This window comes from Phaseolus vulgaris, chromosome 11 (genome assembly GCF_051622355.1).
Source record: "Phaseolus vulgaris cultivar YP4 chromosome 11, ASM5162235v1, whole genome shotgun sequence".
Taxonomy (NCBI): Eukaryota; Viridiplantae; Streptophyta; class Magnoliopsida; order Fabales; family Fabaceae; genus Phaseolus; species Phaseolus vulgaris.
Window position 1 is genome coordinate 1,184,549 of NC_143508.1, and position 14,883 is coordinate 1,199,431.

General features: G+C 32.9%; 1 protein-coding gene and 1 pseudogene across 2 annotated transcripts; both read right to left on the reverse strand.

Moving 5' to 3' along the window:
* Positions 1-611: 611 nt before the first annotated feature.
* On the reverse strand, positions 612-3,682 carry LOC150022947 (putative disease resistance RPP13-like protein 3). The gene has a single exon (XM_090296985.1). The coding sequence runs from the start codon at positions 3,523-3,525 to the stop codon at positions 793-795; it is 2,733 nt and encodes a 910-aa protein (XP_090153111.1). The 5' UTR covers positions 3,526-3,682; the 3' UTR covers positions 612-792.
* Positions 3,683-10,305: 6,623 nt separating this feature from the next.
* LOC137825968 (disease resistance protein RPP13-like) lies at positions 10,306-13,261 on the reverse strand (annotated as a pseudogene). The gene has a single exon (XR_016517122.1). The product of XR_016517122.1 is annotated as a disease resistance protein RPP13-like (transcript).
* Positions 13,262-14,883: the final 1,622 nt, after the last annotated feature.

Genomic DNA, 14,883 nt, shown 5'->3' on the forward strand with positions numbered 1-14,883 from the left:
AAAATAGTGTGCATCAAGATTAATATTTTAAAATTCATCAGTAAACTAATGAAATGAATATTGTGAATAGTATAATCATTAAAATAAGTAGTGTGATATAAAAATATTAGAAAGATAATTATATTACATAATAATAATAATAATCACTACAAGAAAATCATGAAATAGAAACCAATTCCTAGAAACCAAAATAATTAGTTGCAATAGTAACTAAATTAGAGACCATTTTAGAAACTAAAAAGAAATTTGGTTTCTAAATTAGTTTTTATTATTTTCTATTATTGTTAAATAGTTTCTAAATTGGTATCTAATTAGCAACCAAGGTTTTTGCTATCAAATTTAGAAACTAAATATTTGGTAGTTAAAACCTTAGTTGCTAATTAGATACCAATTTAGAAACTACTTAACAATAATATAAACTAATTTAGAAACCAATTTTTTGTTTAGTTTCTAAAATGGTCTCTATTTTAGTTTCTATTGTAACTAATTATTTTGATCTCTGTTTCTATTTCATGATTGTCTTGTAGTGAATAATAATAATAATAATTATTATTATTATTAATATGTTATGTGGTAAAAATGTAAATCATCATTATATAAACTAGTTGAAAATAGAAAAAACAATTGTATAAATTAATTGATAACAGATTGAAACGAAAAAAAAGCTAAATGATATTTGGATATATTTTTTAATATATATAATAAAATAAATTACAACTTTATACTCCTTAAATAGTAAATCTACTAAATATACCTCTTAAACTAAAAAGTTCAATCATGGTCTTTCACGAGTTAATACTCTAATACTAATTGAACCGCATTGCTTATTTTCAGATTTAGTAGCATGTCAATCATTTGTTCTGAGGGATAACTTACCTCCACTTTTCTCAAACCACTCAAAGACCATAGTTTCTTTGGGAGATTGTCTAAATTTCTACAACCAATGATGGTCACACTCTGAAGCCTCTGCATTCCACCCTTCCCTAATTTCCATTTAACAACTTTCAAATATTTCATTTCAAACACTTCCAATTGTGGGAAACTGTCTCCCACACAATTCAGATAAAAGGATTCCTCATCATATGATACAGTCCCCGAAAGTCTCAAAATTTTGAGTTTGGTGTGATTTCCCAAACCATTCACCCCCTCATCAGTGATGTAGCAAATCCCTGACAACGTTAACTCTGTAACGTTTGGAGGAAATGCTAGCCCACAGGTCAGAAGGTCTGAAGCATTCTCAATATTTAAGAAAGTTAGACAATTGAACTGTTCTAGGCTTTTTATAAGCTCTTGCGGCTTGCAACATCTTTCATGCCTATCTAGGAGAATCTCTAACTTATTCAAATGACTTGATTGTTGTTGTAGGCTCTCCAACAATTTGGGTAATTCACATTTGTATTCAGAAGACTCTCTCAATCCTATCCTCTTAAGATTGGGGAATGTTCCTTTCATTATCAGAGATATTCCTTGCTTGTTAAGTACAATGGAAGAGATGGTTTGAAGATTCCACATCTTTTCATCTGATCTTGAACACCTGCCTCGCAGCTCAATAGGTCGATGTGTATTCAAATGCCTTAAATGTTTGAGTTTCCATATTTGGACAGGGAAAGAAATTGGAAACTCAACCCTCGAAGAACATAGGTCTATGGTTTGTAGATTCCACAGGTTAAGTATTGAAGCTGGAACAAAATGAACATACTTTACCTCTATTCTCAAGTACCTTAAGTGGATAAATTTCCCTAAATCATCAGAGATATAAAGCCATGATGGTCTAACCTCCAACACTCGAAGCAACTTGAAGCCTTTCGAAAGCCATTTCCACTCCGTCTCGCTACCACTAGTATTTGGGCCAAATAAGAATAGGGATCGGATACATGAACGGTCATTGTTGCTCGAAGAAATGTAGTGACTCATCTTACTGTGAATGGAGAGTCTACGAGGTTTTGTCGAGATGAGAATGTTATTTCCTGTGCAAACTTCTAAAACTTTGTCCTCTTTGCTCTCTGATATGCAAAGATCTCGAAGAAGATCATGAACCTGACATGTCTTCAAACCTCCATTAGTCTTCACTTTTGCTACTTGGACCAAACTACGGTCGATGAGCTCGTACAAATAGTCTTCTGCAACTTCATCCGGGTCTCTATTTCCTGTATCTTGTATAAAACCCTCGGCAACCCATTTTTGCAATAATGGAGTAACAGGGATTTCAAAGTCTTCCGGAAATATCCCAAGATAAAGAAAGCATGGTTTTAATCTCTTTGGCAAGTTGTCATAGCTGAGTTTGAGAACTATATCTTTCACTTTGGTCTTATCTTGAGTAAGATACCAATTAACATGACCCACCACTTTTAACCATTCTCTGTCTGACTTTTCCTTGTTGGCTAGCAGTCCTCCTAAGACAACGATGGAGAGGGGCAAACCACCACAACTTTTAACCATTTGCTTTCCTAGAGTTTCCAAATTAAAAGGGTAATCTTCACCCCTAAACACTTTCTTGCAAAACAACTCCCAACTTTCTTTTTCATCGAGGAACTGAAGATGGTAAGGAAGATCATGGGCAGTATGCAGGGCCACCTCTTTCAAACGACTAGTGATCAATATTCTACTGCCTCTATTGTTGTCCGGAAAAGCATCTTGCACCTCATCCCAATCTTCGTTTTTCCACAGGTCATCTACCACCACAAGATACATTTTGCTCTCCAAGTAGTTCCGCACCAGATTCTTCAGATCCTTCTTACTCAAGCTACTAATGTCTTGAGTGCTTTTCTTTCCTTTCTTGTTGCCTCTGCATTGCTGTTCAAAATCTGGCATCAAATGCTTGAGAAGGTCAAGCAAAAGCTCTCTAACTCTACACTCATTTGACACATAAACCCACGCGTGACACGTGAAGTGTTGCTTCACCTCGCTGTTGTTATAGACCTTTCGGGCAAGGGTGGTCTTGCCCAATCCCCCCATGCCAATGATAGAGACAACTTTACGATTTGAACCACCTTCGAGGAGTCGTTTGATGACAACCTTGGAGTCATGGACAAAGCCAACCACACCTTCTTCCTCCACATTTCTTCTTAGCTCGTGCAATGATTGCGCCCTTTCCTTCTCCTTCTCCTCTTCTTTTGCGGATTGATTATTGCTTTCTTTGAAAGCATCATATTTGTCCTTGTTGTCGCGTATGTCGTTGAGAGTGGTTTTGATATTGTCTATTTTGTCGGCTACGTGGTGAAGCAACCTTGCTTGGGCAAAGCCACGGAGCATCCTCCCCAGTATGGTTCTCCTCTCGTAAATAGCAACTTTGACTACGAACGTGTCGATGACATCCTCAGCTAGGTGGGCCACATCTCTGATTTGGTTCACCACTGTATTATCAACTCCCTTCTTGCTCTTTGAGGTATTGAGGAGGTTATTGATCATTTGAAGCTCGTTTTGGAGGGACTGGATCCTGTCCTCCACGCCATACAACAAATTAGCTTCATGTTTCACAAGCTGAGATAAGTGATCTAAAACAAAGGAAACTACACTGTCTGCCATTACAGCGTTGACGTGTATGTAGAGTTTGATATGTGCTTTGATGGTGTCTTTGTGGTTGGTGATGGAAGAAGAGGAACAATGATTTACAAAGGCATCGGAGAAAGCAATGGATTGTAGCTTGGAACCAGACACTAAAGGATATCCAAATATATATTATCAAAGTGAGTGCAATAAATAATTTAAAAAGACTTTGGTTCAAGAGTTCTGGTTTTATATTTTGTTATAGATTTTGCGTGAACCACGAATAATGAAAAGTCTCTGCGATAAATAATTTTAAAAAGACTTGGGTTCAAGAATTCTTGTTTTATATTCTTCTATAGGTTTTGCGTAAACCATGAATAATGGAAAGTGTGGGTGCAGTAAATAATTTAAAAAGACTTGTGTTCAAGAGTTCTTGTTTTATATTTTTCCATTGATTTTTCGTCAACCATAAATAATCTCTATAGAATTCCATATATATAGAGATTCTATTATAGTATTCTATTAAAAGAAATTCTTATAATATTCAATCAAGATTATATAAATTATTTTTAAGAATGCATTAAAATCATATGATATTTAAATTAAATTTAAGAAACAGTAAAAAAACATTGAATATTAAAAATCATACAAATTTTAATGTATTTTTATTTTAATGAATTTTTCAATAAAAATTGCATATTTTTTATTTATATATAATTGTCATTATATAAAAAAATTCCATACATATACTCATTCAAACTTTTTCTCAATTTCAACTCTGATAATAGTAGAACTCTATCTTCCAATATTTCAATATTTTTTGCTTTACATACAAGTAATTGTTTGCGTTATTTTTCTGAATTATGGTTTTCTACAAACAATTACATTATTTTGTTATTATTATTATATATTAACAATCAATTATTTAAATTTTAAATTTGGTAGCAAAAACTTTGATGGCTAATTAGATACCAATTTAAAAACTATTTAACATAATAGAAACTAATTTATAAATTAAATTTTATTTAGTCTCTAAAATAATTTTTAATTTAGTGCAACTAATTATTATTTTTTTCTAAAAATTGATTTTTATTTCATGATGTAATAAAGAAAGAGCTCGTATTACAAATAGTTATTTATGAGGTTAAAATTACCCAAAAGTTTTATCTAAACAAATCTAAAGGGAGGTATTGACTCTACGCTTCTTTACGTGCACCTCCAAACATATAAAAACGTTACTTACAAACGCAATCCAAACATAAAATATTTAAAGAAAGACATAAAAAAAAAAGAGCTCATCCACTTTATAATATGGTTATTTGCCTATATATTATTTTAAGAGATTTTTTGTTTTTCCACTTTTATGAGTAGTTAATCTATCTGGCTACATGTTTATTTATACCTTTAGGAGAAACAATAAATTTAAAAAATAAGTTTTTTTTTTGTTAAGAGCACTTGAGGATGAAAATAATTATAAATTTTATTTATTTAATTATTTATCTATTTATGTTGGATTGTGACTTATTTGTATAAAATAAGATGAAGATTCATGAAAAAATTAGTATTCTTAAATATGACGTTACTTACTTTTAAAGAGTTCTTATTAGATATGAAAATACCAGGTGGGCCATGTAGGTCCGTTCGTAACCCACTAATAAAAAGCGTGAGTGAATTCAGTAATTTTACTCACCAACCTGTTTAAGCTTCTCGCATAAAGCACAACTCGTGTAGGCCAATAGTGAGATAGGGTGGGCTGACCCGCTGATCTGCAACAAACAAAATGCAAAGTTGTGTATTTATGTCAAACACCTATGTTTGAATAGATTCAAAATATAGAAAGAAAAATATGTCAATAATGTTTTTTCAAAATTGAATAAACTAGTTGAATCATTATTTCATTTCTTTCTTATTGTTTATGGTGGGAGTATGATCATATTTTATAAATATAGAAAGAAAAAAAAAATCAATAATATTTCTTCAAATTGGATTAAATTAGTTAAACTATCATTGTTTTTCCTATTTATTATAGAAATATAATTATAATTTATTTTGTATGATGACCAGGTTGAATCATTAATTTTAATTATATATTTATTTTATATTATTTAATAATATTTTAATTTTCAAATTAAATTGGAATAGATGAGAAATGTATTGAATAGTGTCTTTGTGGTTGGTAATGGAAAAAGAGAAACCGTGATTTACATAGGACTGGTGATAATTTAAAAAGACTTGGGGTCAAGATTGTTTTATATTTTTCCATTGATTTTTCGTCAACCATGAATAATGAAAAGTGGGTGCGATAAACAATTTAAAAAGACTTGCAAGAATTCTTGTTCTACATTTTTCTATAGATTTTGTGTGAACCATGAATATTGGAAAGTGGGTGCAGTAAATAATTTAAGAAGACTTGGGTTAAAGAATTCTGGTTTTATATTTTTCCATTGATTTTGAGTCAACACTGAATAATGTTGAACTGATTTAAGTTCACATTGCACCTTCTACTCAATTTTGCCAAATTGCAATATAATATTTCCTCGTTCACAAGATGCAATAGAATAATATATATGTGTAAATCATTGATATGTTTTTCCACATTTTGTGAGTACTTAATTCATCTAAGCCACACTGTTTCAACTTCTCTCTCTATATATACTTTAAATATATATTGCTTGGTGGTTGGATGAAATAGACTAAATATATATATCCTACCAATTTCTCATTCCTCATATCTTATATTCACAAATAACACATCAAAACTTATCAATATACTAAATATGTTCAAAAATATTATTTTGGTTTGTTAATAAAGTCAACTGAAATTTAAAAATATTCATTTTTCCATCAAAGGTATTATAGTATTCTATTAAAACAAATTCTTATAATATTCAATCAATATTATATAAATTATTTTTAAGAATGCAATAAAATCATGTGATATTTAAATGAAAATTTAAGAAACAGTAAAAAAAACACCATACAAATTTTAATGAATTGTTTATTTTACCGAGTTTTATAAAATTTGCATGATTTTTTATTTACATAACAATTTTAAAAATATTTAATTATACTAATAATAACAACATATAATTATAAATAATAAAAAATTATAATATTAATGTAACACCCCGAAAAATACATATGACTATTACAATACAGGTTCTACTTATTTCTATACAAGCATAAAGTTTTTCAAAACATTCCTAATACGTGATTAGGACATATGAAAATACAAATATTTACAATATAAGTTTCAAAATCATCGCCTTAAAACTCTTCTGATCCTCAGACACCTGTAAGATCATCTGCTCATGTACGTAGTACAGTCATCGCAGTTCAAACACAGCAAGAAAAGCAAGGGTAAGCTAGTGAAAATAGAATTTTATAATATACGCAATTAAATCAAAAGGGAAAACCAAGTTATATGATCAATTTCTTAACAATAAAACGATCACATAGATCTCACATGGATCTACACACCCAAGATATTCAACAAACAACGTCTTCCGGAAGACCCGTATTAAGTAAGTCCTACTAGAGACTAACACCTGATCCAAAGATTACCAACGAATCCAACAGAAAGGATTAGGGTAAGTTCAATACAACCCAAGCCGTGCATCTCATATATGTCACGGTGTGCATGAACTCCCCCATCAGCTTCTCACCACCTGATATCTTAGTCTATGTGACTTAGATCACCAGTGAAGCTCGGAGATCTCTGTTACCACATAGGCATCAATACTTAATACACAGCAAACATCAGTCCATGCATTATCCCGACATCAATACTTAATACACAACGAACATCAGTCCATACATTATCCCAAATGTATGAATTCAATTCCATACCATTTCGTCATACAATATCATTCAAAAAGTGATCCAAAATATTCAAAAGTTTATTTGACATAAAAAAATACACTTTAATACTAAATCATCCAAAACCCAATATTTCCACAAATTTAAATAATATATAAACCAATAATACATCAACGGCCTGGAGGCATGTTAACTCAGTTAGACATTCCAGTGTGGAAGTGGGACAGTATCTCAATGGATTTTGTTACCCACTTACCACGTACTTTGCGAAAGCATGACTCTGTTTGGGTCATAGTGGACAGGCTAACAAAGATGGCACACTTCCTACCTATAGACTTGAGAATCTCTATGCGGAAGTTGGCCCAGATTTACATAGATGAAATAGTCAGATTGCATGGTGTACCATCTAGCATAGTTTCAGATAGAGATCCCAGATTCACCTCCAGATTCTGGCAAACGCTTCAAGAAGCTTTGGGGACTAAACTCAGACTTAGTTCCGCATATCATCCTCAGACTGATGGACAATCAGAGAGAACTATCCAATCGTTAGAGGATTTGCTTAGGACTTGTGTGTTAGATCATTTGGGCAGTTGGGATGAAATTCTACCTTTGGTAGAGTTCACTTACAATAACAGTTACCAAGCTAGCATAGGAATGGCTCCTTTCGAGGCATTGTATGGAAGAAAGTGCAGGACACCTTTGTGCTGGTTTCAGGATGGTGAAAGTGTGTTAATTGGACCATAATTAATACAACAAACCAATGAGAAAGTCAAAATGATTCAGGAAAGATTGAAAACATCTCTCAGCAGGCAAAAATCTTATGCAGATCAAAGAAGAAGACCTTTAGAATTCTCTGCGGGTGAGCATGTCTTTTTGAGAGTTACACCGTTCACTGGTGTAGGAAGAGCACTCAAATCCAAGAAATTGACTCCTAAGTTCATAGGACCTTATCAAATTCTCAGGAGAATAGGCCCTGTGGCTTATGAAATTGCTTTGCCTCATTTTTTAGCTAACATTCACAATATTTTCCATGTATCCCAGCTAAGAAAGTATGTACCTGATCCTAGCCACATTCTAGAGTCTGATTCCATCTAGGTCAAAGAAAATTTGTCGTTTGAAGTGAAGCCAATCATAATTTTAGATTCACAAGTGAAACAACTTCGTGGAAGAAGTATTCCCATGGTGAAAGTATTGTGGGATCTCACCTCTGGAGATTCCACTTGGGAAATTGAAGAGGTGATACGAGCATCATACCCTAATCTCTTTCTTGGTAAGTTCATTTTCGAGGACGAAAATTTTTGTAGTTGGAGATAATGTAATGACACTTTTTAAAGAAACAGAAACAACGTGGTACCTCACATTCTTCTTCACACCACAGTACCATTTTTTTTTCTTCTTTCTCTCTCTCTCTCCAATTCTCTTCTCTCCCTCTCTCTTAATTTCTCTCCCAATCTTCATCTATTTTAGAATCTGATCATACCACGCTGTAGCAGAGGAGTTAAGGAACATTTCTACCCGATCAGATTTTCAAACAGAGTAAGTTCATTTTTACTCTAAATATCCTTTGTTCTTTGTTTTTCCTAGGATTTAATTTTCAATCTTGGTGGGGTCAGTTGAGAAGTTTAATCCTCTCAACTTATTCTATTATATACTGAAATTTTGTTCTGTTTGGATAATTTGCATTAGACCCGTAAATCTTGAAGCTTATCCAAACGGTGGGGAATAAAATTCTAAAAGTTGCTTGGAAAGCAAGCAATTGAGGTAAGGGAAGCTAAATTTAATTTTTAATAGCACCCTAGGATAGAAGATCTGAATGCGGAAGGGACGTGGTCCCAATATTCAATTTTTCTTACAGGCATGTTGTGTGTTATATATATTGGGTTGTTTGTTTATATGTTATTTAAATTTGTAAAAATATTATATTTTGATGGTTTAATATTTAAGTATTGTTTTTGTATTTTAATTAGGTTTTTGAATGTTGTGGATTGTGTTTGGAATGATATTGTATTGACGGAATGGTATGGAATTGAATTCATACATTTGGGATAATGTATGGGTTGATGTTTGCTGTGTATTAAGTATTGATGCCTATGTGGTAACAGAGATCTCTGAGCTTCACTGATGATCTAAGTCACATAGACTAAGATATCAGGTGGTGAGAAGCTGATGGGGGAGTTCATGCACACCGTGACATATGAGATGCACGGCTTGGGTTGTATTGAACTTACCCTGATCCTTTATGTTGGATTCGCTGGTAATCTTTGGATCAGGTGTTAGTCTCTGGTAGGACTTACTTAATACGGGTCTTCCGGAAGACGTTGTTTGTTGAATATCTTAGATGTGTAGATCCATGTGAGATCTATGTGATTGTTTTAATGTTGGGATTTGAAGAAGATTGTATAATTTGAGAAATTGATCATGTAATTTGGTTTTCTCTTTTGATTTAATTGCGTATATTATAAAATTCTATTTTCACTAGCTTACCCTTGCTTTTCTTGTTGTGTTTGAACTGCGATGACTGTACTACGTACACGAGCAGATGATCTTACAGGTGTGTGAGGATCAGAAGAGTTTTAAGGCGTTGATTTTGAAACTTATGTTGTAAATATTTGTATTTCTATATGTCCTTATCACGTATTAGGAATGTTTTGAAAAACTCCAAGTTTGTATAAAAACTGGTAGAACTTTTATTGTAATAGTTATATGTAAATTATGGGGTGTTACAAAATTTATAAAGGAAGATGTGTATCTTTCATAAAAAAAATTAATTAATATTTAAAACCCTAAAAAATTAATTTATACTTCTTATATATGAGAATGGAAATGAAAAAGATAAAGAATTTTCAATTTAGAAATAAAAATGAGGATAGTAAAACTCGCAACTATGTCACCTTATTTATAGTATAAGGAATTAATTTACTATTTTTTTATTTAAATTATTTTTTTAAAATATTTTAATTCTTTAAAAATAATTTCGTATAAAAAATATTAAGATTGAGATATTATTAATATTTAATATGATTTTACAATTTTTACACCACATATAAAATACATCCATAAAATAAATAACAAACTATTCACTATAATAAATTTCTTCGGTTTCACTAGTATAATTCATATTCAGAATAGCTAAATCTATGGAATCCAACGAATCCATCCACTCCATCTGAGGTTGACGATCCTCTGTGACGATTTGAATCCCATTGTTTATTTCCAAATTTCGCAGCATGTTAGCCATTTTTTCTGAGGGTTTCATTACCTGCACTTTTCTCAAACCACTCAAAGACCAGAGTTTATGTGGGAGATTATCTAACCTTTCACAATCGTTGATGATCACACGTTGAAGCCTCGACATGGCACCATTGTCTAATTTCCACTTTTCAAGTTTCAAAAATTCCATTTCAAACACTTCTAGTTGTGGGAAGCTGTCTCCCACACAATTCAGGTCAAAAGAATCCCTATCATAAAATACATTTCCTGAAAGTCTCAAAATTTTGAGTTTGGTGTGATTTCCCAAACCATTCATCCCCTCATCAGTAATGCAGTCAATCTCTGACAATGTTAACTCTGTAATGTTTGGAGGAAATGCAATCTTATGGGTTAGAAGGTCCAAAGCATTCCCAATGCTTAAGACACTTAGACAATTCAATTGCCCCAGGTTTTGTAACAGTTCTTGCTTCTTGAAACCATTGTTCCTTTCCACACTCTCATCGACAGACTTCTCTACACTTCTATCAATCTTATCTCGGAGGAAAATCTCTAACTTATTCAAATGACTTAATTGTTGTAAGCTCTGCAATAATTTGGGTAATTCACCTTCACATCCAAAAGCTAGTCTCAATCCTATCCTCTTAAGATTGGGGAATGTTCCTTTCCTTATGAGAGATATTCCTTGCCTGTTAAGTATAAGGGAAGAGATGGTTTGAAGATTCCACATCTTCTCATCTGTTCCTGAATCTCTACCACGCAGCTCGATAGGTTGTTGTGAATTCAAATGCCTTAAATGTTTCAGTTTCCAAATTTGTACAGGGAAAGAAATTGGAACGTCGCGTCTCGAAGGACCTAAGTCTATGGTTTGTAGATTCCAAAGGTTAAGTATTGAAGTTGGAACAAACCTAAGATACTCTATTTCTATTCTCAAGTACCTTAAGTTGATAAAGTTCCCCAAATTGGAAGGGATCTTATCGCAACCGCTAAGTCCAAACTCCAACACGCGAACCAATTTGAAGCCTTTTGAAAGCCATTTCCAGTCTGTCTCGCGAACATAGTAAATTGGGCCCAAGAAGAATAGGGAAGAGATACACGAATGGTCATTGTTGCTTGAAGAAATGTAGTGATCCATCTTACTGTGAATGGAGAGTCTACGAGCTTTAGTCGGGATTAGAATCTTATTATCAGTGGAAACTTCAAAAACTTTGTCCTTTTTGCTCTCTGATATGCAGAGATCTCGAAGAAGATCGTGAACCTGACACATCTTCAAACCTCCATTAGTCTCCAATTTTGCTACTTGGACCAAACTACGATCGATGAGCTCGTACAAGTAGTCTTCCGCAACGTCATCTGGGTCTCTATTCCCTGTATCTTGTATAAAACCCTCTGCAACCCATTTTTGCAATAATGGCATAACAGGGATTTCAATGTCTTCCGGAAATATCCTAAGATAAAGAAAGCATGGTTTTAATCTCCTTGGCAAGTTGTCGTAGCTGAGTTTGAGAACTATGTCCTTCACTTGGGTCTCATCTTGAGTAAGATACCAATTAACATGACCCACCACTTTTGACCATTCCCTGTGTGACTTTTCCTTGTAGGTTAGCAGTCCTGCTAAGACAATGATGGAGAGCGGCAAACCACGACAACTTTGAACCATTTGCTTTCCAAGAGCTTCCAAATCAGAAGGGTAGTCTTCACCCCTAAACACTTTCCTACAAAACAACTCCCAACTTTCTTCTTCACTCATGAATTGAAGATAGTAAGGAAGATCATGGGAAGTATGCAGGGTCACCTCTTTCAAACGACTAGTTATCAATATTCTGCTACCTCTGTTGTTTTCCGGAAAAGCATCTTGCACTTCATCCCAATCTTGTCTTTTCCACAGGTCATCTACCACCACAAGATACCTTCTACTCTCCAACTTGTCCCGCACCAGTTTCTTCAGCTCCTCCTCACTCAAGTTACTACTGGCTCGAGTGCTTTTCTTACCTTTCTTCTTGCCTTTGCATTGTTGTTCAAAATTTGGCATCAAATTCTTGAAAAGACCAAGCAAAAGCTCCCTAACTCTGCACTCATTTGACACATAAACCCATGCTCGACACTTGAAGTGTTGCTTCACCTCGTTGCTGTTATAGACTTTTCGAGCAAGGGTGGTCTTGCCCAATCCCCCCATGCCAATGATAGAGACAACGTTATGATTTGAACCACCTTCCAATAATCAATTGATGACAACCTTTGAGTCATGGACAAAGCCAACCACATCTTCTTCCTCAACATTTCTTCTTAGCTTGTGTAGTGATTGCGCCCTTACCTTCTCCTCCTCTTCCTCTTCTGTTGCGGATTGATTATTGATTTCTTTGAAAGCATAATATTTGTCCTTGTTGTCGCGTATTTCGTTGAGGGTGGTTTTCATCTTGTCTACTTTGTCGGCTACGTGGTGAAGCAACCTTGCTTGGGCAAAGCCACGGAGCATCCTCCCCAGCATGGTTCTCCTCTTGTAAATGGCAACTTTGGCTACGAAAGTGTCGATGACATCCTCAGCTAGGTGGGCCACATCTCTGATTTGGTTCACCACTGTATTTTCAATTCCCTTCTTGCTCTTTGAGGTATTGAGGAGGTCGTTGATCATTTGAAGCTCGTTCTGGAGGGACTGGATCCTATCCTCCACGCCATACAACAAGTTAGCTTCGCGTGCCACAAGCTCAGATAAATGATCCAAAACAAAGGTAACTACACTGTCTGCCATTAGATTGTAGCTTGCAATGAGAAACGAAAGAGTATGCAAGTATATATTAAGAAAAGTGGGTGCAATAAATAATTTATAAACACTTGCATTGAAGAGTTATGGGTTTACTTTTCTGTTGACTTTGAGTCAACCATGAATGCAGTTGAACTGAAGCTTCCCCTTAACTTCATAATCTCACCTTCCTGTTATGTGCATTCAACCTTCCATTCATTTTATGACACTCTTCACTTTCTGTATATACTTGCAATTTATTTTCTGCTGTTGCTTGGATCAAATAGAATAAATATATATATTCTAACAATTTCTCATCACTGATATCTTTATATTCAAATAACACACAAAAACTTATTAATATACTAATTACGTTAATTAATTTATTTTGGTTAATTAATAAGGTCAAACTAAATTCATTGAAAGGTTTAAGCCAATAATAAAGGATATATACTTAACTGAAATTTAAAAATAATAATTTTTCTATAAAAAAGTATTATGATATTCGATTTAAAAAAATCTTATAATATTCAATTTTGTTTTTTTATGCATATATGTAATTGTATTGCGTTATTTTTAGTTAGGGTTTTTCTACATATAAAAACAATCACCACACTAAAATACCATGCAAATAAAACAATCTTCCATTAAATTTTTTGAAATCATTATATCAATGTTACAATAAAAAAAACTCAAATATAATGATAAATATTGGGTAATTACCATCAAATGTGAAAAAGGAAAGTGTAAATGATAAGCCTCCACACTTCGTGATGGTGATAACAACATGATCAACAAAAGCAACCACGACCACCGGAACAGAAACAACAATGATGATGAATGAGTTGAAGGATACAATAACGATGCAAAAATGAAAAAAGGAAAAATTAAGTTATGAAGATTTCCTTAACTTGTACAAATGTCAAATTGTCACACAAATGTCAAGTTTTATGTCTAATTCTCTTGTAAAAATATTTCTTAACTTCTCAACTACATTGTGGTACTATCAAATTTTAAAATGGATGAAAATTAGGAGAGAAAGTTAAAGAAAAATAAAAAAAAATGTTGGAAAAGATATGGAAAGAGAGAAACCGTGTGTGTTGGGTCTACGACTCTGTTTTTGTTTGCCGTTAAAATTTTCTTCATTCATTAAACCCTATATTTGCACACCATCACTGTTATTCTTTATATTTGTTTTTACATATTAAAAATAATAGAATTTTACCATAATATTTTTTGCATTGAATTTTATTTTTCCTCATCAAACCCAATATGTTAGAAAGAGAAATGTAAACCATAATAGTAATATCTAAATAATAACAAAACCTTTGTAGTTAAAAAAAACTGCAATGATTATTTTATTTTGTTAAAAAAATATATATTAACATAAAAAAAAAGTTATTAACAGTTTATATTTTCTTAAAAATGGTACTATTATGAACATATAATATTCTAATCCAAAATAGTATTTCTCTTGCATGATTTTATTTTTCTATGGGTTCAACAAATATTATAGATTTTCCATATTTAAACAATTGGTATTCATCACACTTAGCAATAAAAAAATGGGAGGTTATATAATGTTTTTAGGTATTAATCAATAACTTAATTAACAACTTTTATAACATTTT